The sequence below is a fragment of the Orussus abietinus genome, unplaced genomic scaffold (genome assembly GCF_000612105.2).
Source record: "Orussus abietinus isolate OABI.00-Male unplaced genomic scaffold, Oabi_2.0 scaffold397, whole genome shotgun sequence".
NCBI classification, from domain to species: Eukaryota; Metazoa; Arthropoda; class Insecta; order Hymenoptera; family Orussidae; genus Orussus; species Orussus abietinus.
This window is the reverse complement of record NW_019394545.1, coordinates 51,806-78,783: the sequence shown is the minus strand read 5'-3', so window position 1 is coordinate 78,783 and position 26,978 is coordinate 51,806. Positions and strand designations below refer to the sequence as shown.

The window sequence follows — 26,978 nt, the reverse complement described above, 5'->3', positions numbered from 1 at the left end:
AGCACCCTGCGGCACTCTGCGGCAACTCTCCGGCACTCTCCGGCACTCTATTGCACTTAACAACACGCAACCGCACTGTGCGGCCTTCGATAAGGCTCGAAAACACTTGAAAAACGCGCGAAAACGATCGATAACACTCGACAACGCTCGAAAACGCTCCATAACGCTCCGAAAGACTCTAAAAACGCTCTGAAGACACTAAAAACACTCGAAAACGGTTGACAAACGCTCGGTAACCCTAAAAAACAGTCTAAAAACGCTCGAAACCGCTCTGAAAATGATCGAGAAACGCTCGAAAACGTTCAAAAACGCTCGATAACGCTTGAGAACGCTCGAAAAACGCGTGAAAACGCTCGAGAAACGCTCGATAACGATCGAAAACACTAGAATATCACTCGAAAACGCTCTGAAAATGCGTGAAAACGTTCGGAAACGCTCTGAAAACGCTCGAAAACGCTCTGAAAATGATCGAGAAACACTCGAAAACGTTCGAGAACTGTCGAAAAACGCGTGAAAACGCTCGAAATACGGTCGATAACGATCGAAAACACTAGAATATCACTCGAAAACGCTTTAAAAATGCGTGACTACGCTTGAAAACGCTCTGAAAATTATCGAGAAACGCTCAAAAACGTTCGAAAACTGTCGAAAAACGCTTGATAACGCTAGTAGGGAAATGTAAAAATCATACGCGAAATGACTCGGCTTATATCCGCAGTTAGGTAAGCCTCGGGAGGATTTTCCGCAGTATTGGACTCTCACGTATACTCGTCGAGTGTAGCGCCGAACGCACATATACTCAACATCTCGACCCGTAGCTTGGCGCTTGGCTGGTTGGGACGCGCGAAGATTTCTAGGAGCGATCGCACTCACGCAGATTCGCTGCTATGAGAGTTCCGTACGCGACACCGACGCGTGCCCCAAAGCTCCGCATCACGTCGACTGCGAGGCAACAATGTACTTAATAGTAGTAGATAAGTAGATAAAGTCAAATGGAGCGTCACGAGTGTTCTTCCCTTACCATCAAAAGCGAGCAGTGTTGGTAAGCGTAGGTAAGCCACCACCGTCAACTGCCGCATGGTATTACCATCACGAGTACGTGGCCGCCAACGGCGACTGGTAGATGGTACCGCCATCGCGAGTGCGCGTGCCCCTATCAGAAATTCGTTGCGCCGCCCTTGGGGGCAAAAAACGGTGAAAGCTAACGTACGAAACCAGAGGGCAGCACAGGATGCGATCGCACGATCTTGCTCGTGAGCAATCTCCCAACTCATCTCTGCTCATCTCTGTATTAGATTAAAAGTTATGTAATCACATACCTATGCAAAATATATATGCGTCATGAAAAATATTTACTTATTCATATATCGAATAAAAATGTAGGTGTTCTAAATATTGTAAGAAATAATAACATTAGAATGTAAGTAATTTGAAATGTAAATGAGAAACTCGTTCCATACGATATCTTACGCATTCGCAGTCCACTGATAGCCACACGTATCGCACGTAAACGTTTGACTTGATATCAGTGGAGAAGGGGAATCTTCAATGTTATCTTCGTGTCGTGAAGTTTTTTTTTGTTTAGTTCTAGTATTCCTTGTGTGATCCAATAGGATTTACTCTCTTCTACGTGGGACATCAATCTTTTTGATTCGGAAGAACACACTGTAGTGAATAGATTATGTGAGGAAGATTTATCAAGTTTGCAGCTTTTTGCCAGAAGTTGCATGTATATTTATTAATTACGTCCCTTCGGTGAAATATTTTTATGCTTATTAAGCGTGTTAATGTTCTCTTGAGACTCTATTAAAGTGTTTTAAGTTATGTTAGAAACAAAAAATTGTATCAATACATGAGGAATAATTTATTAGTGACCTTGTTTCTAAAAATTGTCTGTTTGTATTCAATTTCTAAACCTTTATAGAACCTTAAATTATTTAAATGTTCCCGCTGAGTACAAACATTTTCACGGTTTGAGCATTACAGTGTTACGTAAATGCGTCATTAATGCAGTTTACATATTTACATATCGTATGTAATTATTTGAAGTTATCCTGAAAAACAATTAATACCAGGCCAACTACTACTTTGTACTCTTTTGAGTGCATGTAGTTTGATGGTATATTAAGAAATCTCTTTGTTGAACAAAATATTTAACTAAAATTCAAACTAAGATATCATGCTACATGTAATTTTGTCTTGTATGCAATGAAAGATTCCTTCTAACAGAACTTATTTTCTTCTATAGATGTGGATAAGGTTTCCTGGTTATTCCTCTATAACAAGATTGTGTACCTTGAATACTACATTTAAACAAATACGAGCATTCTCTACAGTCATGTCAAAGTTCAGTTTGCCAAATCGATATAAAGGAAATGAAAAATCCATTTGGTAAGTATTGCACACCAGTATTGAAATTTAAGGTTAGAATTGGTTTTTAATGTTTAATTTTTTTATTTTTTATTTACATAAGGGTGGAGTATATTCAACTAGCTTTGAAACATAAGCCATTGAATCTTGGTCAAGGATTTCCTGATTTCCATGCACCAGAACACGTAACAAAGGCTCTTGCAGCAGCTGCGACAAGTGATAATCCATTATTAAACCAGTATACTAGAGGTTTTGTAAGTCATATTTAGAAATAGTAGAATATCTAAGGGGCATCATATGTGTACGACAGATTACATGCCATTTCAACAGACCTACATTGTCAGAATTTTATGGTATTTATTTCAAAATTTCAGGGACATCCCAGACTAGTAACTGCACTGGGAAAATTATACTCAAAGTTACTTGGACGTGAATTGGATCCTAATAATGAGATTCTTGTTACTGCTGGAGCATATGAGGCATTGTACTCAACGTTGCAAGGACATACAAGCCCCGGTGATGAATGGATTATTATCGAACCATTCTTTGATTGCTATGTTCCCATGGTTAGAACAGCTGGAGGAGTACCTAGATTCATTGCTCTAAAGCCAGTGAGTTTGTTTCCTTTATTTCATTCAATGTAGTATTTGAAATTATATCCTTATATAAATATTTTGTTACTCCTACTGAAAAAAAACATTGGAACTCCAACAAATTGTGGAAGAAGTACAATTATAAAAAAAGTATTGCATTACACACTAATCAATGCAACTTTAAATGCGGTTTGAGTAATGTTTTGTGGTCCTAATACTGTCAATGTGTGAATTTATGGCATATAATATAAAAGATGTGATACTCTTTTACGTTACAGGTAAAGACAAGCGGAATCGTAAGCTCAGCTGACTGGATTTTTGACAAAAAGGAAATGGAAAGTCTTTTTAATGAGAAAACGAAAGGGATTATTATAAACACTCCACACAATCCTATTGGTAAGGTTTTCACCCTCGATGAATTGCAATTTATTGCAGATTTGGCTAAAAAATGGAACACTCTGGTAATTTCCGATGAAGTTTATGAATGGATAGTGTATGAACCCTATTATCATATTAGAATTGGTAACTATATTTACTTATAAACATGTATTAACAATGTAACTTATTAAAATTATTATAAATTCATAATTATATGTTAATTTTAGCAACTCTTCCTGATATGTATGAAAGAACCATTACAATAGGATCAGCAGGAAAGACTTTCAGCGTGACAGGATGGAAAACAGGGTGGGCTTACGGGCCAGCAAACTTATTATACAATTTGAAAGTTGTACATCAAAATGCTGTGTACACGTGCACCACACCAGTTCAGGTATTCATCATTTCTTATTGCATGGTTTGTTACATTATTAATATTTTCTAATAATTAATAATTCTTGTGAAGGAAGCCATAGCAGTTGGATTTGAGCACGAGCTGGCCAGATTTGACCAGCCTGATTGTTACTTCAAAAGTCTCACCAGAGAATTGTTGCCCAAGAGGGACTATATGGCTAAATTTCTTAATGAAGTTGGTATGTCACCTGTAGTTCCTGAAGGTGGATACTTTATGGTTGCAAATTGGACAGCACTTAAGGATAAAGTTAAACTCGACGAGGAACATGATCCGTTTATGGATTATAAGTTTACGAAGTGGATGACAAAAAATGTTGGTGTTCAAGGCATTCCTCCATCCGCTTTTTACAGTGATACACATAAACACTTAGGAGAAGAAAATGTGCGGTATTGTTTTATAAAGGTGAGGAAGATCACAAGAAATCGTTTCTTTTGGAAAATTTATTAACCTTTTTTTTCAGATGGATGAAAATCTAAAAAAAGCTGCAGATATTTTACTTAAATGGAAGTCACAACGATAGCATGAGGCCAACTTTAATGTAGTAGTATTTTAATTTTATACGTACTTCATAGCAATTTGATAACATCGTATACTATTTTTGGGTGACATAATACCAGTGGATCTGGTATGCTTTTATATCAAGAATATACTATAACCGGTACATTTTTTATTTAAGCTGTGATTCGCGCATTATATCACTTCGTACTGTATATACTGTATTTTTATAACAAGCAGTAACATTCTTAGTAATTTGGTACTAAAAATTATGAATCAATTAATTATATAGAAAAGTCTCCTCGAAGCCATCTCTTTGCATCTTTGGTATCTGCGCCAAACGTTTTTCCAAATCTATTTAATAACAAAATAATTTAATGTATAATTTTATTCAGAAAAATAAAATGATATTTTGACAAGTGCAGGGTATACCTGAAAACTGATCCGGGAACATGTCCGAGGTAATTTGGAAGAAGACCAACGTGCTTATGGTAAATCTCAGCCGGTTGTATGAGAAGAGGTGGATCAGGCCGGGAAATACTCACTGGGGCCCATTCTGTACTTTGTCTTGTCCTATAATTTGTTGTAAATTCACACAGGGAAGAGTTCGTCATTGGAACGTTTGTAGTGCCGAAGTGAGCATAACCATACGGTATATGTCCTGCATATCCTATAGATTAATACTTAATTATTATATACTCAGACTTTTTGATGATATTACACATAAATTTTATGTTTCATAGAGAAGTTCCGTAATAATTAGAACCTACGTCTTGCGCGCTCATGAATGAATGAATATCTCATTCGACGTTCACTGTCTGCGAGTTCCATTTTTTACAGTTGAATGGAATAAATTGATAATTAGCCAGTTGTAATAAATTTCAAATAAGAACACAATAATTTATTAAAGTAATTTTCAATTTGGAATTTTTTCGAAAATTTGAGGTTTACGAATGGCGTGCAGTATGACGTTTGTATGAAGGATTTGAACATTCAAATGTTATGATACGATGATTTTCAATATTCGAGAAATGTAAAATATCTCACCGCTAATAAAGAACTTGTTAGGATTAGTATTTTCCATAAAATAAGGTGATGGAGCATGGTCTCTGGGCCTCTCACACTGCTCATCAACAGGTAAATTCCTCATAACACCAACGCAATCCGGACGAACAGTTAACATAGGTAATTTAAATTTGCTTTCTAAAAGCTGTAAGACAATTAGTCCGTTGAACATAAAGTAACATTGAAAGTTATCCGACATTATTGTGAATCAGTCACGTTTTCACGCACATAAACAGAATTTTACAGTTTGCACAACAATTTTAACAAGAATTATAAAAATATTACAATTTAAAGCATGTCAAATCGAACAAACATAACATAATTAAGCTGATGGACGTCGTCTTCATTTCCGCATGGGAACTTAGAACTCAACTTTCAGGTACTTACAGTTAATGATCAGCTGATTCATTATCCATCTCAGGTTTTATGTTGAACGGGAGCTTACGAGAATACATTTTGCGAAAAATATTGTTTATAGAAGAACACTAAAATAATGGCATTGCCATTGAGCCTGATTTATCAACTTAGTTTCCCACATTTTACCCTGGTCACCGCGACAATTATTCGCGAATTCTCTTAGATTCTACGTTGTTACAGAAAATTAAATAATTACCAATCGGTCTTTTAGATTCCTTGGCTTGCCATGACCGCTTTGAACTGATATCACTTTATTTAATTCGTTTAACGCAGCTTTATTTTTCAAGTACTCTCGTTCGAATTCAGCTAGGCCTTCGGTGGCAAGCACACTATACCTTTGCCCGTATTTGGCATTCAGTCTTGGCATAAATCCTGTACATAAATTAAACCAATATTGCTCTTTTCATTGACGATTGTATCAGTATCCTAATGTACCTTCATATCCTGGAACCATAGGATGAAGAAAGGTTGCGTCCGTTCGTTTGGTACGCGCGTTCACAAATTCCACGTCGTCTTTAGGTGGTCTCGTCACCTAGTAAAGGATAGATTAAAATTGTATATAGTGACCTAAATTTCACAGATATTTCATTAAGATTTTTGCATTAAAACCTCGTAATCATCTGTAGCTCTGTTAGATAGGATGAGAGTCTCCGCGTGATTGATTGTAGGATCCAGTAGAAGTTTATGCGTAAGACTTCCATAAGTTTCTCCGCATCTAAATTTATATTGAGGACAAAAACCGGCGTACCTGGATGATGAAGAAAAATATTGCAAATATATGTGATGTTCATGTTTCGTTTCTTTTTTTGGAAGACACTAGGGTTTAATAAATGTAGTTGATAGGTTAAATCTTTACCCAGGTAGTAGATGAGGTTGTGCAGTTGCGATTAAGTCAACATCTGCCATTTTTATACGATCTTAATCCTATCCACCAAGAAAATCGTTGACCTTAAGTCATGCAACGAACAGAAATTTAATTTTGTATAAAAAATTGACTTAGGCGCTCGTTTACAAATTTATGACATTTTCCCGGGTGTCATATATGTACCTATACAACTGTAAATAATCTGAGGATAAGTGCGGAACAAAATCCAACGAGTAGACTGCAAGCTCAATGGTTGTCGCCGTTTGTCAACGAATTCTTGCGAAATTCTCTGTAAATCAAAATGTCACATGAAACTTCACAAGAAGAACAAGTGGAACAAGACACAGGATATCAAATATGCCATGATTTTGTAACAAAAGTCATGAATTATACATGTATTTTTGCAGAACCCTCATTCTTGTCCATAATTAAGGTGTCAATAAATCTCAAATTAGACTCGGTGTACTTTATTGTCTTCCTGATGGTGGCATCGAAAGGGTGGAGGGAGCTTCCATATGGAGGGGAGAAGACACGTTGCGTACACACGAGCGGGAGGTATCTGGCATGCGATTAATGTTTCGCTTTCCAGTTTTCAGAAGGCCGTCGTGAGAGCAGGTCCTTACAGCGAGTTAATCTTCAAATTGTAATACCGAAGTTCTGAAAAATGTCTTTCCATCGCCGACTTTTCGATGAACATCGTTTCCAAATCATCCTTAATGCTTCTTTCCCTAAACGGTCAAGTGGTACAAATACCTTGCACAGCCACATTTCAAAATGCAATAGCATCTTTATTACAACAGTGTCAACCTGGCAGTGATAAATAAACAGAAATAAAAGAGAGATGTCAAGGCAAACATGTACAGAAAATCGTACAAAAATGAGTGCGTCAACAATGTCACCTTGACGGTGCAAATGTACACTTTAATTCATCACCTACATGTATAGTTTGGATAATTTACGGTATAAAGCAATTGTAGTGTTAAAACGGCCCGTATAAATTGAAATAAAAAGCCAAATTAAAACAGTAAGTACTGCTGACAGTAATTGGCGCTTGGACATCTTTCATGGAGAACGTGTAGCATTTTATTGCACTTTGATAGCAACTAATGATTGCTTAAATATAAGGCATTGGAAACGAGAACGACTGACAAAGATAACTCCATAATTAAAAAAAATCCGTGATAGCTAAAGTGGACTCTGCAAATCACGATAATACAGATATCGTTATTATCTCGAACCAATCAGGTGCATTCTGCATTCTGTCCGATAATTTCCATTATATGTGTGTACGAAGACAGAATTACAAGTCGACGTAACGACGGGAATGCCGTTAAGCAGAAATTAGGAATTGGTGGGGTGACGTCAGAGCCCTCGGGGGAGGTTTCCGTGGCGATATCGATCCACCCCGGAATCGATCGACGAGCGTTCACCATGTGGTTCCATCGAGAGACCAACTCTATATTCTACGTGGACTCCGACTACGAATCGCTCAGCATAAGCAGTTCAAAGGTGAATTAATACTTTCTTCGCGCTAACGTCAGAGCGTCAAAGCTATTGGGGGGAAAGAAAATCAGGGTACGTGATTCACTGGTACTGTTTTCTTTGGGCTGAGTGTTTTCTCTGTTTCCTGAAGCACGGCGTTAAAAGAGAACCTTGCATCCAACAGCGCGCGGCGCGCTGATAACAATAAACATCCAACGTAAAAGGAAAAGAGAAACTCGAATCTCTCGAATGCTTAACGTGCTCCGTCAAGTTCATCAAGTTCAATCAGCTTCTGTATTCACGTGGTTGAGTCAGCAGACTCCGATTTGAGATATTTTAATCTGTAGTCACGATACTATCTTTCAGTACTTAACATTGGAGTACCGACCTTGAATTTTTGAAAAAGACACCAAGTATTTCGGGTTCATGTAAGTTTGTTTGTCGGACATTACAAATTGATTTCGTTATTTTCAGGAAAGTGATCCCTCTTTATTGAATATTATCTGGAATAAAGTTATGTCAAATTAATATTTTCTATATTTCTATACAAACTGAATTCTATTTCTGGCTGAATGTCGGATGTTAAAAATGGAAACATACAAAAATAAGTGATTAAAAAATGTTAAGACAATTTCTTAATGTTAAGACCTAAGCAATTTCTCGTAATTAAATCCTGTTGGTTATTGCGAGTCACGGTTTTCAAGACTCTTCCTGTATTACCTACGCCATTTGGGCTCACCGTTTAACGCTTACATAAAAAGTATTAACAGAAAAGCTGTGACTTTTTTTTTCACTCTCACTCACGCCGTGCTACAATACTTTTGAAAGTAATGGGACTCGGCGCGGAAATTGTTCTCCGAGAAAGCCAGGTGTTGGTTGGAGACAAATCGAACGCGCGACTACTCGCGACATCCGGTAAGGCACTCAGCATGCGTGAACGTGCGCGTGCATATATTGCACGGCACGATATTTTGTCCCTTCCACCTGGAGAATCGTGATTACGAAAACAGAGGGCTCGTTGTCCGACGTCTCCCGGCAAATTTATTTCAGAAGAGTGACAGTGATCTCTAGCAATGGCGTCGCAATCTTGCAAAAATTGTCAAGCGGCGACCGAACGTTGAAATACAGTCAACTATCGGGAGAAAAATAATGGTTTGAGGTGAAGGAAGGCAGAAAAAATGGGTTCGGAAGAATATCGTCTTGTCGTTTGATTTGACTTTTTTCACCTTGTTTGGCTTTTTACTGCGAGGAATCGCAATCACGCGATTCGACACAAGCTCGAGCATTCCTTATCGGTAGGATGTTGACGGAGTATAACAGATATTTCAAACATCTGCCTGTGTCGGCCAAACGTTCAGTCGACTCGGACTTAATGCTAGAAAGCTTAACGGGATGAAAAGTTCACTTGATAACGATTATAAGAAAAATAATGTTACCTGTATACCGAATTTACAGCAACGATTGAGCTCTCTTTTCGTTGTCATTATATATGGGGATAAATACACAACATATGTGCGGATATGTATTCAAGATTGCAAAGAATGCAAGACTGGGAATGAAGTATTAACTGTACGCATCTTCGTGGAATGTACGAAAGCGGGTACCTGAAATTTGTGCACATGCTTGGACGGTTAATTAACATACAGTAGAAGAATACATTATAATGTACAGTATATAAATATGCATTCGTTGATGCACGAACGCGATATACTGTGTACGGTGCTTTCTACGCTCTGGCAATGCACGCAAACGTATATTTTAAAGCGCGCTCGGTTGGCCATGCTTGTTAAATTTCTTTGCACGACTTGAATACCTCTACGGTAATACTTTTCAATTGGCGTACTCTCCATTTCTATGCATCCGGTCATCGATTCTAAGAATCTCTCATTTTGGGTACTCTTGCGTATTTATGCAATACTTCGCAACCGATAATAACATGTTCATTATTTTATAAATTTCAGTTAACAGCGGATACCATTGTTTAAAGCTGAAATAAACTTTTATGTTCGTTAGTGATTTTCAGGAATTTTTTTTAGTAATTGTTAAGAAGTATTTCCAGTAGAGTTACTTTTTCTATCGCGCCAAAAATAAAAGTTCCGGTCTTGAAACTATTGGGCTGTCGGAAAAGTAATGACGCATTTTCGTAACAGATGGCATAGAAAAATACGTCATAACTTTTCCGACAACCCAATATTTGAAAACTGAAGCGTCACGATATATATTCATGCCTACGGAATGTACGTGGAATGCATAGCCGAACTATTTATACCTACGTGGTCCGCTTCGGAAAGTTTTACTTGCTCACATTATTTCTCGCTTTGTTTCACGTTGAGTTTGCCGCGATTACCCTGAGGCATCGCGGCGCGCCGGACGGAAGTGCTGTTATCGTGCAGTCGCCTTGCAGACCCCTATTCGTGGCTTGGCATGTGTGGCTCATAAAAAAGCCATAATTGCTGACAGGCACAGCAAAAAGGGAAACATTTTCATAAAAATGCCCTCATCCTAATGCAATTTCTAGTAAAAAGTCTTTTCACGATGAGTGATTTCGCAATTCCACGGAGAATCTAGATACACGTATTCATGAGAAGAATTATGCGTTCAATTGTTTACTAATTTAAAATCAAAGAAATTCCACGGTCATTTTTATACAAATGTAGATAATTTACAATGTTTGCGTAAAAATTGAGTAGTCTTGAAAATTGGTAGGCCTCGTTCTCTCATCAGAGTCTCGACGACACAGAGACGATCGGATCGATCCAGGGAAGAGAGATGTCTAAAAAAAACGGTATGAGCTCTCTAATGGCTCTCGTTACGAGCCGTAAAGCTTAGTTTCATTCGCGCCAATTGAACGGTAAGGAAGAAAACCGCATTGCAGTCTTCACTTTCCCAGCTGAAGCGATCCGTCTCTTTTGGTTCCTTTTACGTCGAGTCCTTTTGCGTACCTTGTTAACTGAGAACCCAATCATGTCTTCTCATTAGTAAAGGATCTCGCAAAAGCATCGCAATCTTGGATGACCAAACGATATTTTCCGTTTAAGATGCAAAAAGAGGAGCCTTAAACCTAATTATTAAAGAAATATAGAGAAACGGCTTGTACAGGTTGAGCATACGGAATAGCACACTTTCCCACGACTAGTAAATATGAGTCCATCGGCTGCGAGAACTTGAGGCCTTGCGACATTAGTTCCATATAAGTCTCCTCTAACTTCTGTGGAATTTTCACTCGATGATTCGTATCCTCTTTCACTGACAAGTACGAACCAATGTTTCCTAAATGGAATATAAATGTATTCAAATTCTCTTTGTGTCAGATATGGTACCGAAGACCGCATAATGAGATTTTCTTTTTAGAAAAAGACCGGACCTGATCTGGTGTTTACGATGAGGCTATGAATCAGTTTTCTGCCATGCTAGTTTTAAGGAGAAGGCTTGAACTTACAAGCAAATCGCATACTCTTTGTCCAAGTATAATTCCCGAGGGAAAATCTTAAGTATTGGCAATCGTGACATTTGATGATTTATGCGATTTTAAATGGAATCTATAGCTCGTGAAGTGTCGACGAATTTCGATGAGAACCGTAATCGAATCTACTTGACGCTGCAGGCTGGCGAACTGCGCGCAAATCCTCTCTCGGATGTGTGCCGAGCAAAAGAATGCCCAGATCGGGCGAGATCGACCGAGATCAAGCCAGGAAGATCTGCTCGGATTATCCCTTGGTAGCGAATCGTTCTCATTAACGTCACCGTAACCGGGCGACATTGATCGATAGGGCCCTGCTAACTCCCGAGTCTTTAGAGTCGGCTGCCTGGACTGGGTATGAATTTTCCGAGGCGCACGATCAAACGATAAATTATGCCGGCGAGTATTCTTGCGCGTAAATCATATTTGCGTAGTCCTGTACACGCCGTGCGCACGGCGGATGCACGAGGCTTGCAATCGGGGTGAACAGACGCGAGCAGGCAGTAGGACGAATATCGTGCACCGGAAGTTGTACAAGCGAGGCGATACTCTAAAAGACGACTGTTTATCAATTTATTCGAACAAACCTGAAGTTAAAATGTTTTTGAAATATCAAGCATCACGAAGCAAGAGTTCCAGATTATGGAAGAGGAGTCATTCTTTTTATTAGTTCTTAACTTTAGGGATATTTACACATTATGAAACTAGGGAAAAATTAAGCACGTGGCATCCTAGTTTACACCCGTTACTAAACCGAAGTTTAAAAGTTCCGGGTATTCGTTTAAAAATAACGAATTTATTGTAAGATGAATAACTACCGTGAAGTATCTTACAGTTATACCTTTTCCTTTTCTTTTTAATAACTCACCTTTTGAGGCGTCGGAGTCATCATACAATGTCGATTCGGCGTCGTGCGCCACGTCGCGATACTCGCCGTGCGTAAGCGTGTAAGAAAATAGCGTGAGCGGCATCGAGAATCGAGAAAGTCCTATCCGCTCGTATCGTTGTTCCTGAGGACGGAAGGGGCAGGATCTACGACGAGGATCGACTCGTCGACGCGAGAAGAGATCGAGCACGCTTACTGACTCATCGTGCGCGCATCCTCTTTTGTGCGCACGGCCAAGGCTCGTGGCACAAGGGCTGCGCGAGTCGTCGGCGAAGCGTGACCCTACCTTAGAGGTGGTTCTACCTCTTTGTTCGCGAGGAAACGTACCTTTATGTACTATTCAAAAAAAAATCTGAAAGTGGAAGGAATGGAGAAAGATCAATATACAACCGATACGTACTTGTGACGAATAATAATAAACTATCTCTAAAACGGGTTGAACGCAAATGAGTATGGATATTTTTGTAATACTTTAGCATCGGTAAAAGTGAGTAGAGTTAGAGTAGATTGACTAGACACGTTCTACAATGCTTCTCGCACATTTGGTGCGACTATTGTCACTCTACCACGTAATGGGACTCGAGATTATTGGAAAAATTATTATTTTCTGTTGCAAACGTTACGCGCTATAAAATACGTCGAAGACTCGCCACGGCTCCGGGTTTACTGCAAACGTAACTATTTTGAGTAATAATTTATCCGCTTCTTAACTATTATTTTTCTCTACATAAATCATCGGTATTCACGCGTCGTTTTCTGCTCACGCGGCTTCGAGTCGTGGCATTAAGGGACTCGTGAGTCGTGAACGAGTCGTGATGCGTGACCCTGCCGTGATGTTGGATGCGTTCGGTTTGTCCGGGAGTACGCTGATGTGAATAAGATAAATATACTTCATTATGGAGTCCTTGAATCTGAAAATTATACATTTTATTGGTTATTCTTTGTTTGCCATTTCCTTAATGATTCGCATTCGAATGCTCCTCGTATGGTTGTTAAAGTAGTCTCTCTCGGAATAAGATCCAAAAGGTTTGAAAACATTCCAGTTAATGCTTTATTTAAGATATAAAAATTCAACTTTTATTTTTAAATCGGGTTACTTTTGGTGGATCTCAGCAATTAAGGTACTATATGTATATATTCGTTCTACAATTTTCCGCTTAACGAACTTAATAGTAGGCACAGCGGTGGAGTATCTAACAACGGATATATTCTTTTTAATAATAACCATTGTTATCGGTGGTTTAGGTACTCGAAATAATTTACAGATGCGATAACAGTATTTAATGAATTTCCATAAAAGTTTACCATAATGCTTTAATTAAGAGAACCGAGGAAAATAAAGTCAAATAACTGAAGTTCGTATGGTACTTCTAGCATATTTTGGTACCAGTCGGTTAAGAATGAAAGGTTATCTTTAAAAAAATTTATATTGAACGTTCTTATTTCGCTATAAATTACGTTTCTTATCCCTTTCAATTACATACGCCCGCTTAATAAAACACATCTTGGCTTAATGTCCCCTAATCAACTCCGGTCTTCCACGCATCCTCGTCTTCGCCTGTGGATAATTTGAAAGTGCCTTCACGATAATCGCGGTCCTTACTTACGGTTTCTTACTCAAGCGGCCATATAGCGATGCGTCCTTAGGGCCCGATCGCATCAACAATTTAAGCAGCACTTAAATTCAAAACTAACTAACTACAAGCTCCGATTTATAATGTAACAACAACTTTAATGCCTACATGCCCTATTATTTTTAAATGACTTACGGATATAGGTGTTTTTTACTTAAACGAGGTCTCAATAATTACAGAAAAACGTGGGTCCATTTTTGCTGGAGGAGAAAACGTAACACTCTTTAGCAATAAAAAGATTTAATCTTACAAAGATTATAAGGTGTCCAAGGTCGACTCAAAAACGAAAATCAGAAAACCATTTTCTCTAAATATAGGAACGATTACTGTTTCAGAACGTTGAAAGCGATATTCCTTAATGTGACATTTGTAAATATCACTTAGATCTCCAGCTTGAAATGTAATCCTGCACCCACTAAACAAAATTGCATAACAGCAACGTATCTGTTACATATGTTTTTGAAACATGTAATGTAACATACAGATAAGGTACTAAAAACATGTTTTGGGTCGTGTTAATTTTATATAACTGCAATGCTAACAGATTTGTACCAACGTTACGGAACGGTAACAATACGATATTATATAATATCAATGTAGCGTTTAAATAACTTTCGTTATATGTCACGTTATTCCTGTGTTATGTGACTGTAACGTAGTGTACTCGTTTGGCACGTACCTATGTACTAGTTTTATTAACGTCAGTCACGTGAAATTGCGATAGGATTGAAGGGAAATGTCGCGATGGAAATCTCCTTTCGAATACGATCCATTGTTACGCTGGTACATGTTGGTCATGGATAGAGGAAACGCAACCTTTCTTCTTGCACAAGTGAAGTCACGTAGTTCCCTAATTTCAGGTCTGTACACAAAGCGGTTTTCGTGATTCCGCTGACCACTGTCCATATATAAGGTCAATCAATTTCAGGGATCCCCTGACCTCCGACGGCGGTTTCATTTACTGTTTCGTGAAGTCTCTTCTTCGTGTAGGAAACTTCAGGCGAGGCCGAACATTTCCGGCGGAAGTTACAAACACTCGGCAGAGCTTCACGCTCGAAAGTGCAGAAGTGGAAGGATTTGAAAAAAGGATTTTCTAGAGGGCTTCGTTTCTTCGGTTCTCCCCGACGTGGCCCTCACGGGACCAAGAATCTCGAGGTCACTGGGTCAGGAAGTCATCTTTGTGTCGTATACCTTGCAACACCTGTACCATCGTCGTAAAGGTGTGTCAATAACGGGGGACCTTACTGGAGGCCTCTCGATCTTCCGAAGCTATTAAATCGAGGCCGAGGGGCACTCGCTGGCTTTTCTAGCGATTTCGTGAGACAGAATTTCATTCGATTCATTTTGAGTAATGAGAACTATTCTTACGTGACTATACAATGTTGACTCTCCCTAACATAACCGTATGAGACATAATACCAAATACTTTGTTCATAAAGTAGTTAACTTTTAATCATATATCAGAAACCATGGAATAGGGATACGATTGAAAAGAAACGAGACTACGTGGAAAGTTTCTCCTGAAACAACAAACATCCTTTCCTTTTCGATTTATACGCAACTTGCCAAGTAAGAAGCAGCAACTGTGCCGTATTCCGCAAGTATAAGTGGAGTTGACATAGCAAGGAGACATCACTTTCTCATTTTCTGCGACTTATGGTGGACTGGTTAGAAACGACGGTGCACTCGAATTAGCAGTCTACTCGAATTGAAGACATCTCATGGCTTCTTCCGGAGGAAGGATTCGAAACTTGAAACGTGCGCTGGAGAGAATGCAATTTCCTCCCTTCTGATCGGATCTCTGCGTTGCAGGTCGAGAGGCTCGGAAAGCGAGGTTAGATCCTATCCAATTAACGCGGCTAATTGGAGGCTATAAAGTCTCGATAGGCGAGAGCGCTTCTCGTGATCTTCGCCAAAAGTCTCTGAGGCCGACCCGAGGAATTCCGTGGAAACGTGAGAGTAGGACGATTAATTCGATCGGATAGGATCAGAAGGGATCGATCTCGATCAGAGGAGACGAATTCGATCAGCAAAGACGAGATCGAAGGGCAGAAAGTACGTAGAACCAGCGAGAGACAGATTCCTCCTGGAATGCGGTCAGGTTGGACCGAATGTGGGAGAGCCCAGAGAGAGAGAGAGAGACCGGCTCGCTAAGGACCTGGACATTCGCCAAGATGAATCCCCCGGTCTGCCGCTTGCAAGGTCCACCGCTTCCAGGCTGGAGCTTCGTCGAAGGAACTTCGCGATCAGCTTTGCGACCAGCTTCGAAAGCTTAATTCTCCTCAAACCACTGACCAACAAGGACTTAAGGTGATGTGAAAGTAGCATCGAAAAGGTCTTGTTTATAAAACTATTCCCTGTGCTGGGTTTACCGAATCGTTTCAAGCTTTACAATGTGAATATGGTGCCCATAAGGAAGGTCCTGACACCCATGTAATTTCAATTTTTTTTTTATTTGTTTATAAATATCATTAAAGTTGTTTATAAAAAAATTAAAATTCATGGTATCAGGATCTTCCTTGTAGCCCCCATATTCACTTTAGTAAAGTTTGAAACGATTCGCTACACCCAGTTCGGAGAAAATTCTCATGGACGATTAACTTCTCAGATGCCACTTTAACATCCCCTTAAAATGAAGAAGATACATTCTGAATAAAAACTGAAATATTCAGTAGAGTTCTGGATCTCTTCCGTTTCCAGTCATAACGCATTCCCCAAGATAAAAAATGTACAAGTTTTGAATCAGGCAGTTGTACCGAGGGATAATTAATTTAACATTATTAATTTCGGAAATTTCTCCTTTTTGATCTGTTTCTTGAAAGGAAAACTTCCAAAACAGATGGGTATAAGCGAAGCATTTTTCACAAGATACAGCCATGTTAAACCGAACAGAATAGTCGATGGAGGTCCAGTATAAGTGCGCTAGTATTTATCGGCCCATCGTTCCGCGGTAAAGCGTTATTAAGATAATTTCGTGATCGACTCCGAGATGGAGGTTCTCCGCGGACGATCCATCTGACGTAAACAGTCATAAAGGCGAACGGAAGTCTTTTAGTCGTGGAGTTTACGTTCAAGCGATCGCTGATTGAATCGAGACTGAATTGGAATGGGATCGACTGACGCGGATCCGGATCCGCCAAGTCCGGCGCCATTGAGCGTTGCCCTGGTACCGGAATGTGTATCATAGATGAATGAGATATCGAGGACATTAATGTCGTTATTATACGCTGTCCGAAGTACTTTTTCGATTAAGGCCCCGATCGCGAGATGAATGAGCTATTGGGACCTCGCAGAAGAGAAGTTATCGACGAAGGGCTCCGCCGGGAATCTCGGAACACGTCTCGAGACCAGAGGAGATTCGAAGGACCACCACCCATTAACGACCAAAACTGCGACTAAAGTTGCGACGACTGGTCGCATGGCTCTCAAGAATCATTATAACCGTATTGTAAACAGTACACTGCGCGATCACGACTAGGCAGTCGCTATGGTAACTACATACCCACGACCAAGTATTTACCAAACATACATATGGTACGTGGACTACGGATAGTTGGAACAGCGCGACCATTGTTGTTACCATGCGTGATTGCGTCTACGTTTGCTAATTTTTAACAAATTTTTGCAATGGAACACTTCGGTACTCTTAATACCGAACTTTTTATAACTGAAATTCCAATCAGGCCAGGTATATGGTGTAATGTTGCCTTAGTTCTTAGTAAAACGTTGAAATCAAGCTCTTGTGTTCAAATTCTCCTAACATAGGACGCATTCGATATTTCTTCATTTTCTTATTGCCTCGTTTTATACTTAAATATCGGAAAGCTGCCACCTGTTCCGCGTTCATCGTTCTTCTGACCAATCTAAATTTAAATCGTTCTTGGCCGCAAAGGTCGCGCGACCATGGTTGCTATTTGAAAAACTGTCGCAACGATTGGTCGCAATTTTGACCGCGTTGTTGATCGCTAGTGGACAGTAGCCCTAAGGGTCATCGTTAGGAGCCCTGTGAAGATATTCGAGGACGAGAAAGGAGATCCGCAGGCGGCATGGAACGGAACCAGGCCAAGCCAGCTCGCCCTGGCGCCGAAGGACTCCATCATGGAATTTCTAATTAGAATGGTTCGAACTTGCAAGAAGAGAAACAAGCCCGGCAAATAAATTATCTCGCGAGAAGAACAAAGGGTGGCTGTGCACTCGCCAATCGAAATTTCACCGTGGGCGTGACCCCGGCTCATTTTTGCCAGGGAATGCCTCCATCCCCGAAAAAAAGGCCAGCTCGATTCGCCAATTTCTAACCGTACCGTTTCGTCGAGGCCACGGAGACGGCGGTGTTCGGGGAACCCTGAGAGTCAAGACGATGACGGACGCATCACGAGTGACCTTAAAACGAGGATCCTTAAAACGGGGGAAATGAATCTCCCTTCTCTCTCCTACTGACCGTGTGATATTGGACCGAGGCTTTGTCCCAACATGACCAACGAGCGATATTAACACCGGAGGACCCTATTTAATACACGAGCGTGACTCATAAATGCTCACTCGGGGCCAGGGCACGAGGCCGACATGAGCTACGCTCATGCATCTTTCCATGTACCTCTCTTAACGGGAGTGCATTGATAACTTGCGACTACGTACCGGATAACGAGTCCTGTCTTAACTCGAATGTCATTTCTCCTATATCGCGTAAATCTCGCTCGAACTGATTTTTATGCCTCTTTTACGCTCCATTATGACATTCATTCGCGTGTCAATTACATATATGCAACTTCTAGAAAATACACGTGCATTACTTCATCCTCGTTAACGCTAAATTTACGGGGCTCGTTAATTTAACGGGTTTCAGATTTTAAGAGCAAAATGACGAAAACTATTACTAATTTTTTTTTTCGGTAATTGTTGCTGGCCTTTATTATTATGAGACGAACGTAAATTCAAATTTATGAGATAACGGTGTTTATAATAAAGTCGTTTCTAAATTAAGTAAATCGCATTTTTCTTTTTAAGGAAATTTGAGTTTTCGTTCACTCGTCAATTTGACGGGTGTCCATAGAAACGGGTATACGATAAATATTCGTAAGCCCGATGTTAACAAAATGTTCCTCAATGCGGTACACGTTGTCCGTCGAAAGGCTCTTTCGTTCACTCGCTCACCCGTCCGGTCAAATTCGGGTCGGCGGGGTGATAAATAGTTGAGCACGCGATCTCTTAAAATCGGATCCCTGGCACGCATCCCGCACCGCCGTAAACTGTCAACTGTCAGCCGCGGGACGCAGCGTATCTCGAGGGGGTTGCAGAAAAACCGCATTCACACGAGTGGCTGGTGGGGACGACAACGTAGAGGGGAGAAAGGAGCTTCGCCGGCACACGCGATGCTCGGTAAGCAAACTTCAGTTATCTTTTCACTCTTCGTGGGTGATGTCGAGACGGTCTTTCCGCGACGCGAAATCGTTCGTCCGAGGGTGAGTCCTCGCCTCGGCAAACACCCTTCGGGTGTTGCAAAGTATTCGCAACGACGCGAATGAGCCCAGAGGGCGCGAGGGTCGTCTCGCGAGTTTCGTTCACCGATCTCACGATCGGTCGACCCAGCTTTTGGAGGCGCCACCCTCCGCGGCCTCGTGACGACCACACGGATCCGATAGATGCATCGCGACGCGTCCGGGGGCGCCGGGAGAGCCCGGTCCTCCCGCGGGAATTCGCTCAGCCGCTTTCGGACGACGTCGGCGGTCATGCTGTCCTGGTAAGTCGGCGGTTCCGAACTTTCTGCCGAAATTTCACCGGTCCCGAGACGGGGATTATTGACTAGAAAGTACAGATTTTATGAAGGTACTTACATAACGTGTGCAAGTTTATTGGGTTTGTTTAGAGAAAAAAAAGAAGGCTTTTATCCAGGGACGGTTTATTCTTGACGAGAAGTATTTAAACAAATCTATTTATAATGCAGGTGGTGGGGGATAATATTTTTTAAATATTGCATCAAAAGTGGTTTAACTCGCGAAAGAAGAAATGTGTTATTACTAACTGGGGAAAGTGTTTGGGATGAAGACCGAATGCGGTGATCTTTCATCTGGCGCTATTTCTTGGTGATAACATTTGATTTTGTATTATCCTATTTAATCGCGTTGACTTAACGGAGTCATTTGTTTAGACAGTCATGTTCTCCTTCCAAGGCACTGAATCTTGGCTCCATTATGACGCGCGGAAGTTGTGCAGCTGGTTCGAATTTGAAAAAATAGATTTACACCCACCGGGGCGGAGCCACCCCCTTGCAGCTCAATGCCAATTCTCGCGCCCTCGACTATACAAATTCTGTAAATTGAATCGTTTTTCCTGAAGCATACATGTGTGCAAAAAATGTATAACCGGAGTTAAATGCCATAAAAGAGTTTATTTCGGCAGCCGCGGTCTCCTTCGGAGGTACATTTATCTCGGTAAGACCGAATTATCGACTCCATTAGTGGCGGAAGTGGTGCAGCTGCTCCCGAGATTGGAAAAGCACTGGCGAACCCCCCGTGGTGAACGGGAAACCCTTATCGACATCTTTACTCGTGACCGAACCGCCGGCACGGCATGCTTGCCGAGCACGTGCGTCCCGACGCATCGGGTGTGTCATGCGTGTAGATGGACTCAATCTCGGATATACCTAGTGACGCCTATCGGGTGGTGGCATTTCCGAGGACGAAGAGAGCGAGTGCACCTTTCTCTAGAGGGCGGGAGTTGGCGCCAACCTCTGCGTTAACAGCGACTGACAGTAACTGACAGCAGGAAACGCGTCCGCGACGGTCGGACGACCGCGCGGAAACGGGTCCGAGGAGGTCGCCGACCTCAGGTGACATAATAAAGAACCTAAGGTGACTCCACGCGTCGTGAAAAGTCGGCACGCGATGAAAGAAAGCGTGAAGTCATAATCGATTTCGCGATACTAATCGAACGTGCCGGGACGTGCGTTGGTTTAACCTCTTTTCCGTGTTGCTCCTCGAACCGCAAACTGACACGTGTATACTCTTGCTCGCAATGATAACACGTATACTGACCGGAATACCGACCGACTTCAGCCGTCTTCCTCGATGGATTGCTCCTTCGATTCGATATTTCGGGAAAGATTTCGACTTAACTGCAACACTGGTCCTCGACGCAGTTGACGGAGGTGTCAATTGGTTTTGGGGAAATTCGGTAGCAGGAAAGCGAGTTGTTCCGATCTGCTGCTCACTGGCAAATTGCGATCAGAATCTCCTGGGTATTTGGAACGAGCTCTCGACCCGTGTTCCCGTTTGCATTTATTTCACCGGCATCGAGATGGGGAGTAATTAAATGCCCTTTAGTACCCTCATTGACGTCGCCCTACTTAAAGTCGATTTTAACTTTTCTGTTCTCCTAATCTCATAAATCTGGAGGAACGTTGTCTGCTCAATTGTTATGGCAATATTCCGCTTCTGCAGGATCGTTTGTTGCGTGTTCTTGCATTTCGTTTTTGATCCTTCAATTCTCCGATTTCCCGGTAATTTTTATGGTGGAAGGTATTTCTCGCCTCCTAGCTTTACAGTTAGATCGGCGAAATCGTGAGTCGCTGTAGGTCGTTCCTGGCGGGCCTTGAGGAGTGCTCCTGTCAGGTAGATCGCGATCTCCTGATCGCTGGCCCACATACTTCACCCGAGTTAACACGTGGGCTCGACTTAACTCCATTCTCTAATTCCTCTAATAACGAGGAACCCGTTGGCCATGGCTTATCGCTCCGGATCCCGCCACTCGATCCGATCACGGTCAGCGATTGTGAACTAATCGATCACTCGTTGCTCCCATCGTGGACCTTGTAATCGGGTCACGCTCCCCTTTCCTAAACTTTTCCCGGTTGCCTTCGTTGGCCTTGAACTTTTTGACTTCTCGAGGGTTGGTTCAAAATAAGTTTTTCCGTTAACCGTAGAAGAATTAGCGTCAAACCCCTTCCCTGTAAGCATGATCGTACATGCCGCGTAAATATAATTCCGCGACAGGAACCGAGAGAGCAGACCAGATACATAAGAAGTAATGACAGCATAATATCGGAATTCGGAACGCAACCATCGCGACAGCTTCGAGAACATGACGGGCTCAAATCGACCGTTCTTTTCGCACTTGTGAGAACACGCTTCTATTGATTTGAATGCATTCGACAAATCGAGCACCTGCGCATTCCTCGACGTCGCCTGGAAATGTTGACGATGCGAACTATCTTGGGAATGACAACTCAGCAGCTCGTCATTGTGTTTTTTGACAATCGGAGCAGTCTATAAAGTGTACTGCAACAACAACGTGATGTTGCATGTCTATAAATATCAAACTGTGTCAATTACGCTTGCCTACAGTCAATATATGCCACTTCTTAGTTACTTTCCACGGCATGTGAATCTACATTTCTAAGCACCGAATAACTAATTACTTAGCCAATTGATTACGATGCAACGATTTATTAGATAGAAGTAAAATAAGTCAAACAGGGTGCAATAGTCATCTTTGTCAACTGTTAGTCGCATCCGTTGTTCGCGACGACTATTAGCGCTTTAGCCTCGTTTAAACAATTAAAACTAACTGACGGGTCGAGCACAGTTTAATTGGTATGGCTATTGGTTCGATGGGACGCGGGTTCTTCAATTTAGTCTCGTTAGGGCAGGCAGGCTCAAGACGAGCATTTGCTCGTTACCCAACGCTGAACGCCAGTTGTCCCTTTGTCTCCGCTCTTCAACGGCGTTTCGTTTTATTTTCTGCAAAGTCCTGCACTTCCGGGCGCCCAGTGAATGTAAAGTTAAGAAAATGTTAAGTAATTCGTGAGAACGGAGTTTGCTCGTTCGGCTCTCTTTGCATTCGAATGAATGGACCTTTATTGTCGGATGGACCTTTCGAACACCCCTTGCAATTTTCTCGATTCTTGGATTTTTCAACGTTGCTTCGGTGAGAACTGGTCCGGCTATGGACAGAGAATAATCAGGTAAATCGTCCTGTAACGACTTACCGTTGGTAATTGACCAGATTTTCGAGAACCTTGTCACTTTCTCACGCTTATAGTCTTTGCTTGACACGGTACACTTCCTTTTGTTGCGTACCCCTTTGTCGCAGCGTCTCCATGGAGCGGTTCTGCTCTTATTGTTCAGGTGGATTCTGGGCTGTTGTTCATAAACTTAATATGAGGTGGGTTTAGGTAAATTTTATATGAGTCTTGAACGAACGGAAAGTTCCTTCCTCCCTATATAAAGTTTTCATTTCAATTCAGTGACATTCCTGCATCCAACAACTTTATATATAAGTCATAAGTCTCCAGGCACGCGTACCAATCTTAAGATATTAAAAGGAAGTAACACTCTTGAGACACGTGACTTCTCCATCCACGCACGCAAGCCCGAAAGTGAATTTAGATCAAACGTGCGTTCGTGTTCGGTACGGTTGATTTCAATTCAGTATCCACCATGCCACCCCAGTCAATCCAATTATGGTTCCCACCTTTAAATTACTGTTCATCGATACACTTAAAGGGAAAGCTATGTGAGCACCCTACTTGGACGCGTCACGTTTGCGCTCCACATGTGCGCGTAGAAGTGTCGCGTATCCATCCGATACAATCGCGACCTACTTCATAAATTGCATCGCAGCTGCATGGAAAATTCATCGGGACACTTTAAGCGTGAGTCATGAGTCCAATATGCGAAAACGAACGGCACCGTGGAATTCGATTCCTTTAAAAATATCAACAAGTAAAGGAGGAATCCACCTTCTAACCTTAACGCATTGTGGGAACTGACTCATGCACAGTAAATAGAGCATCGTTGCAAGATGCATGCAAGGATGTACAACGACCTTCCCACACTTCGCGGATCGTAAAAACGGGCTCGCGAATTCGCGAGTAACCGCGTTTTACATCATGTATTAATTTAAAAACTGATTTTGATCACCCGTTTGTATCCTCAACAGACTTGCGAATTCTTGAATAGTAGTTCCACATGCTAAAGAACTGAGAAGTTTCCATAGTGCTCAGATCCTTGTTCTATATACGAATCGGAAATTTTTCCCACGTGCGTGCAGGTGACCGCTCCGGGATCGGGTAGTTGCGGATGTATCTGAGGACTCATTTTTTTTACTGAGAGGTTTTTGGGGGTGCTGACTCGGAATCTAAAATCAGATTTCGGAAATTCCAATTAATAATCGATCTCCTGATCACGGGTTGATTGGGAATAAACGACCCTACGAGCGCTTCCTCGGTTCCCGTGCAAAGCGGGGATAAAAAGTAATTTTACATTATCCTGCATTACCGCTTGATGCTCACTAAGATGGCTAACAAACAAAGAATGGGGGTAAAAGGTAGATCGCACGTGTAATCCAACATTATGGGAGGAAAAGAGACGTATATAGAAAGAAAGGCACGGTAAGTAAGATGAAGAACGCACGTAACTCATCATTTATCACCGTAGGATTAAGAGAGATAGCGGGATGATCACAGAGCCGCCATTAATCGGCTAACGTTAATTATTTAGCATGCAACGCCTGTGTCTCTCTTAGCTTCTAAAAGAACCTCTGAACTCCTTGCACATACTCTGCAGTTCGCGAGGAAAAACGTTGTTAGCATTTCTGTGGTGATCTAAATGTTCTACAATAAGAAAAAAATTATTTGGACATGTACCAATTGATGGAAATGTCGCCATCTTAAAGTGCCAATAATTGTGCTTTATTCTGTATATTTCAACTCTGATTACATCCTGTCTATTCTAAATATTTAACTTTGCTTTGTTACATAAAACGAAGACGAATTGAACAATGTGCAAAGTGTTACTCCTCATATCCATACCTTCTTATGCATCTACATTATTTTTCTTCCATGCTGACATTCCCAGAGTATGGATTAGCGTTACATCGTATCTCTACATGCAACTCAGTGTATTTCTACTCGTTTGCATTGTCTGCGCATTCTCGAGAAATGACCGAGAAGAATGAACGAAACTAGTTCCCGCGTACCTCTGCATTCGCAGAATAATACCCAAATCGACGTAATCTTCATAAAAAAAAAAGCCTATTTAAATATTTGCCATAAAACTGTTTTTACAATAGTGAATCGCCTCGATCAACTATTATATTTTTTGTAACCTAATACCTCAACTACATAAAGTAACGACTAATCACACTTAATTATCAATTAACACGAATTAACGAACCGTATTTTTCTAAGCATCACGCATTTACCATTCTTATCCATAATACAAAGATCATATAAAAATTAAAACCGTTGATGTATCAATTGTACTTTGAATATAACCGATTACACGCATTTACCATTCCCATCCATATTATATAAATCATATAAAATTACATCATTGGTGTAGTTAACCGATGTAATTAACCGCGATGTAGCAATTGTACTTTGAATATAACCGATTACACGCATTTACCATTCCCAACCAATATTATATAAATCATATAAAATTAAATCGTTGATGTAGTTAACCGATGTAATTAACCGCGATGTAGCAATTGTACTTTGAAAATCACCGATTACCGTACAGACAATAACATAAAGCAACTTCCAGACATTTCCGAAATAATTTGTCTAACCGCGTGCGAAACAATTGCCGTAACGGTTAGCGCCGATTTTGCATGTCGCTTCCATTCGACCCCGGCACGTTAGGTCGAGGCGAGTGCACAGGCGAGAGGCTGCGTCACGCGGTCGAAGAGCCAATCGCGGCACCGAGCGGTGCGCGCTTGTCCGCGGTGCCTACGCGTGGCCGCGCGACTCGCGATTTGCGCAAACGTCTCGATTGCCCGTCTACCAGGCGAGCATAAAGCCGACGCTGCGTCGCGAGAGTCGCGTTTCGTGAGGCCCGCGCACCGTGCGCGCGAGAGCCACGAGTCCGCCCGCGACTCGAGGGCGGCGCGCGAACCGCAGCCGACAGCCAGAGAGGCGCCTGACCCTGAACTCGATACACCGCGGCCCGCGTCCACTTCGAATCGCCTTTATACCCTCGCCACGGCGTTCCCGTCTGTGACCTCGATCCACTCGAGTCCCGCTGCCCAAATTCTGGGTCCAAGCTCTTCCGAAGATAGATCAAAATTCCGCGCCCCAAATATACTCCGAAGTGGAATCGACTTTGCGGAAAGAAAGCGATCCCTCTATTTGGGAAATGACGTCAGAGATAAATATGAACATTTTATGAGACTTTGGACATTTTTATAACCCCGCGGAACTGGAAATTGTTTGCAACACCGTGTGCTTAATGCAGTTGACATTCCGACAGGAATGTAATCCTGAACTTGATAACGAAATCTAGATCGAGCTCGGATACTTTAACGCTCTCGGTGGGATGTTCCAGATTCTCTAATTTTACATATCTACCTACGGAGTAATTACCGTATATCCACAATGGAGATATTATATATATATATGTGCTGTTTCTGAAATGAGTTCTGGGTACAATTTAACGTGTTTGATTTGCTTGATTTTTATTTGTATGCAAAATAGGTCGGCTGGTTTTATGTGAAATGATTGCTGAATTTCAGACGTTTCCGTTTCTTTGTTCTATTTCTTTTCTTCGTTACCACGATACGGGTTGGAATTTCTTCGTAAACACGTGCCGTGAGATCGATCGAGAAATCGAGTTCACGGGTGAATGATATTTCCGACGCTTCGTTGCGTGCACTTAACCGCCTACCTACCGGGCGCGTTGATTTCTCAGTCGATCCGTAAATTGTCTGGAGTCCGCGAAAATGGATCATCTCTTGGAGTCGAAAGAAGTACCACCATTCAGTTTCGCGTCTATGAATTTAACAGACTGAAATATTTCAATAGCACGATAAGTACGGAAGCAGTTTTATCACATCAGATTCCATTTATCGGAACTTGAAATTTCAGAAGAAATTATCGGCCTGTAGCAATTATATTAGCTCTGGAAACTCTGGTCCGAATAC

The 26,978-nt window shown here is 41.4% G+C and overlaps 3 protein-coding genes across 12 annotated transcripts in view; 2 read left to right on the top strand and 1 right to left on the bottom strand.

Moving 5' to 3' along the window:
• Positions 1–1,319: 1,319 nt before the first annotated feature.
• Positions 1,320–4,673, top strand: LOC105694378 (kynurenine--oxoglutarate transaminase 3). Of its 7 annotated transcripts, none has more exons than XM_012414990.2 (8): positions 1,320–1,379; positions 2,249–2,391; positions 2,474–2,624; positions 2,745–2,981; positions 3,242–3,485; positions 3,569–3,735; positions 3,808–4,158; positions 4,217–4,673. In XM_012414990.2, exons 1-8 carry the CDS (start codon positions 1,335–1,337, stop codon positions 4,274–4,276), a joined length of 1,398 nt encoding a protein of 465 aa, XP_012270413.1. In that variant the 5' UTR covers positions 1,320–1,334; the 3' UTR covers positions 4,277–4,673. The 7 variants fall into 7 exon arrangements, with proteins under 7 accessions (XP_012270413.1, XP_012270468.1, XP_012270442.1 ...); XM_012415045.1 differs by lacking the exon at positions 1,320–1,379 and adding an exon at positions 1,399–1,420; XM_012415019.2 differs by lacking the exon at positions 1,320–1,379 and adding an exon at positions 1,504–1,683.
• LOC105694412 (UPF0605 protein CG18335) lies at positions 4,289–6,884 on the bottom strand. The gene is made up of 8 exons (XM_012415056.1): positions 6,782–6,884; positions 6,590–6,681; positions 6,343–6,481; positions 6,169–6,265; positions 5,930–6,105; positions 5,299–5,461; positions 4,684–4,921; positions 4,289–4,605 (listed from the first exon to the last, which is right to left on the bottom strand). Exons 2-8 carry the CDS (start codon positions 6,637–6,639, stop codon positions 4,536–4,538), a joined length of 933 nt encoding a protein of 310 aa, XP_012270479.1. The 5' UTR covers positions 6,640–6,681; positions 6,782–6,884; the 3' UTR covers positions 4,289–4,535.
• A 325-nt stretch (positions 6,885–7,209) lies between these two features.
• Positions 7,210–26,978, top strand: part of LOC105702835 — a 46,863-nt gene continuing 27,094 nt past the window's right edge. Inside the window, exon 1 of one of the 4 annotated variants that reach the window (XM_012430852.1) lies at positions 7,210–8,107. In XM_012430852.1, the coding sequence (XP_012286275.1) occupies positions 8,030–8,107 (78 nt within the window). In that variant the 5' untranslated portion in view covers positions 7,210–8,029. Of the gene's footprint in view, positions 8,108–19,456; positions 19,798–22,871; positions 23,020–26,349; positions 26,370–26,978 lie in introns of those variants that run through there. The other 3 variants (XM_012430766.2, XM_012431190.2, XM_023432669.1) reach the window with 3 other exon arrangements.

What these genes read in the sequence shown, in the direction of transcription:
- LOC105694412 (XM_012415056.1), bottom strand. Translation starts at nt 6,639, where the DNA reads ATGGCAGATGTTGACTTAATCGCAACTGCACAACCTCATCTACTACCT. An exon ending in CAACCTCATCTACTACCTGG is followed by an intron (nt 6,482 to 6,589) that starts GTAAAGATTTAA and finishes TTCATCATCCAG; the next exon opens with GTACGCCGGTTTTTGTCCTC. An exon ending in TATGGTTCCAGGATATGAAG is followed by an intron (nt 6,106 to 6,168) that starts GTACATTAGGAT and finishes ATTTATGTACAG; the next exon opens with GATTTATGCCAAGACTGAAT.
- LOC105694378 (XM_012414990.2), top strand. Translation starts at nt 1,335, where the DNA reads ATGCGTCATGAAAAATATTTACTTATTCATATATCGAATAAAAAT. An exon ending in GATTCATTGCTCTAAAGCCA is followed by an intron (nt 2,982 to 3,241) that starts GTGAGTTTGTTT and finishes TTTACGTTACAG; the next exon opens with GTAAAGACAAGCGGAATCGT. An exon ending in CGTGCACCACACCAGTTCAG is followed by an intron (nt 3,736 to 3,807) that starts GTATTCATCATT and finishes ATTCTTGTGAAG; the next exon opens with GAAGCCATAGCAGTTGGATT.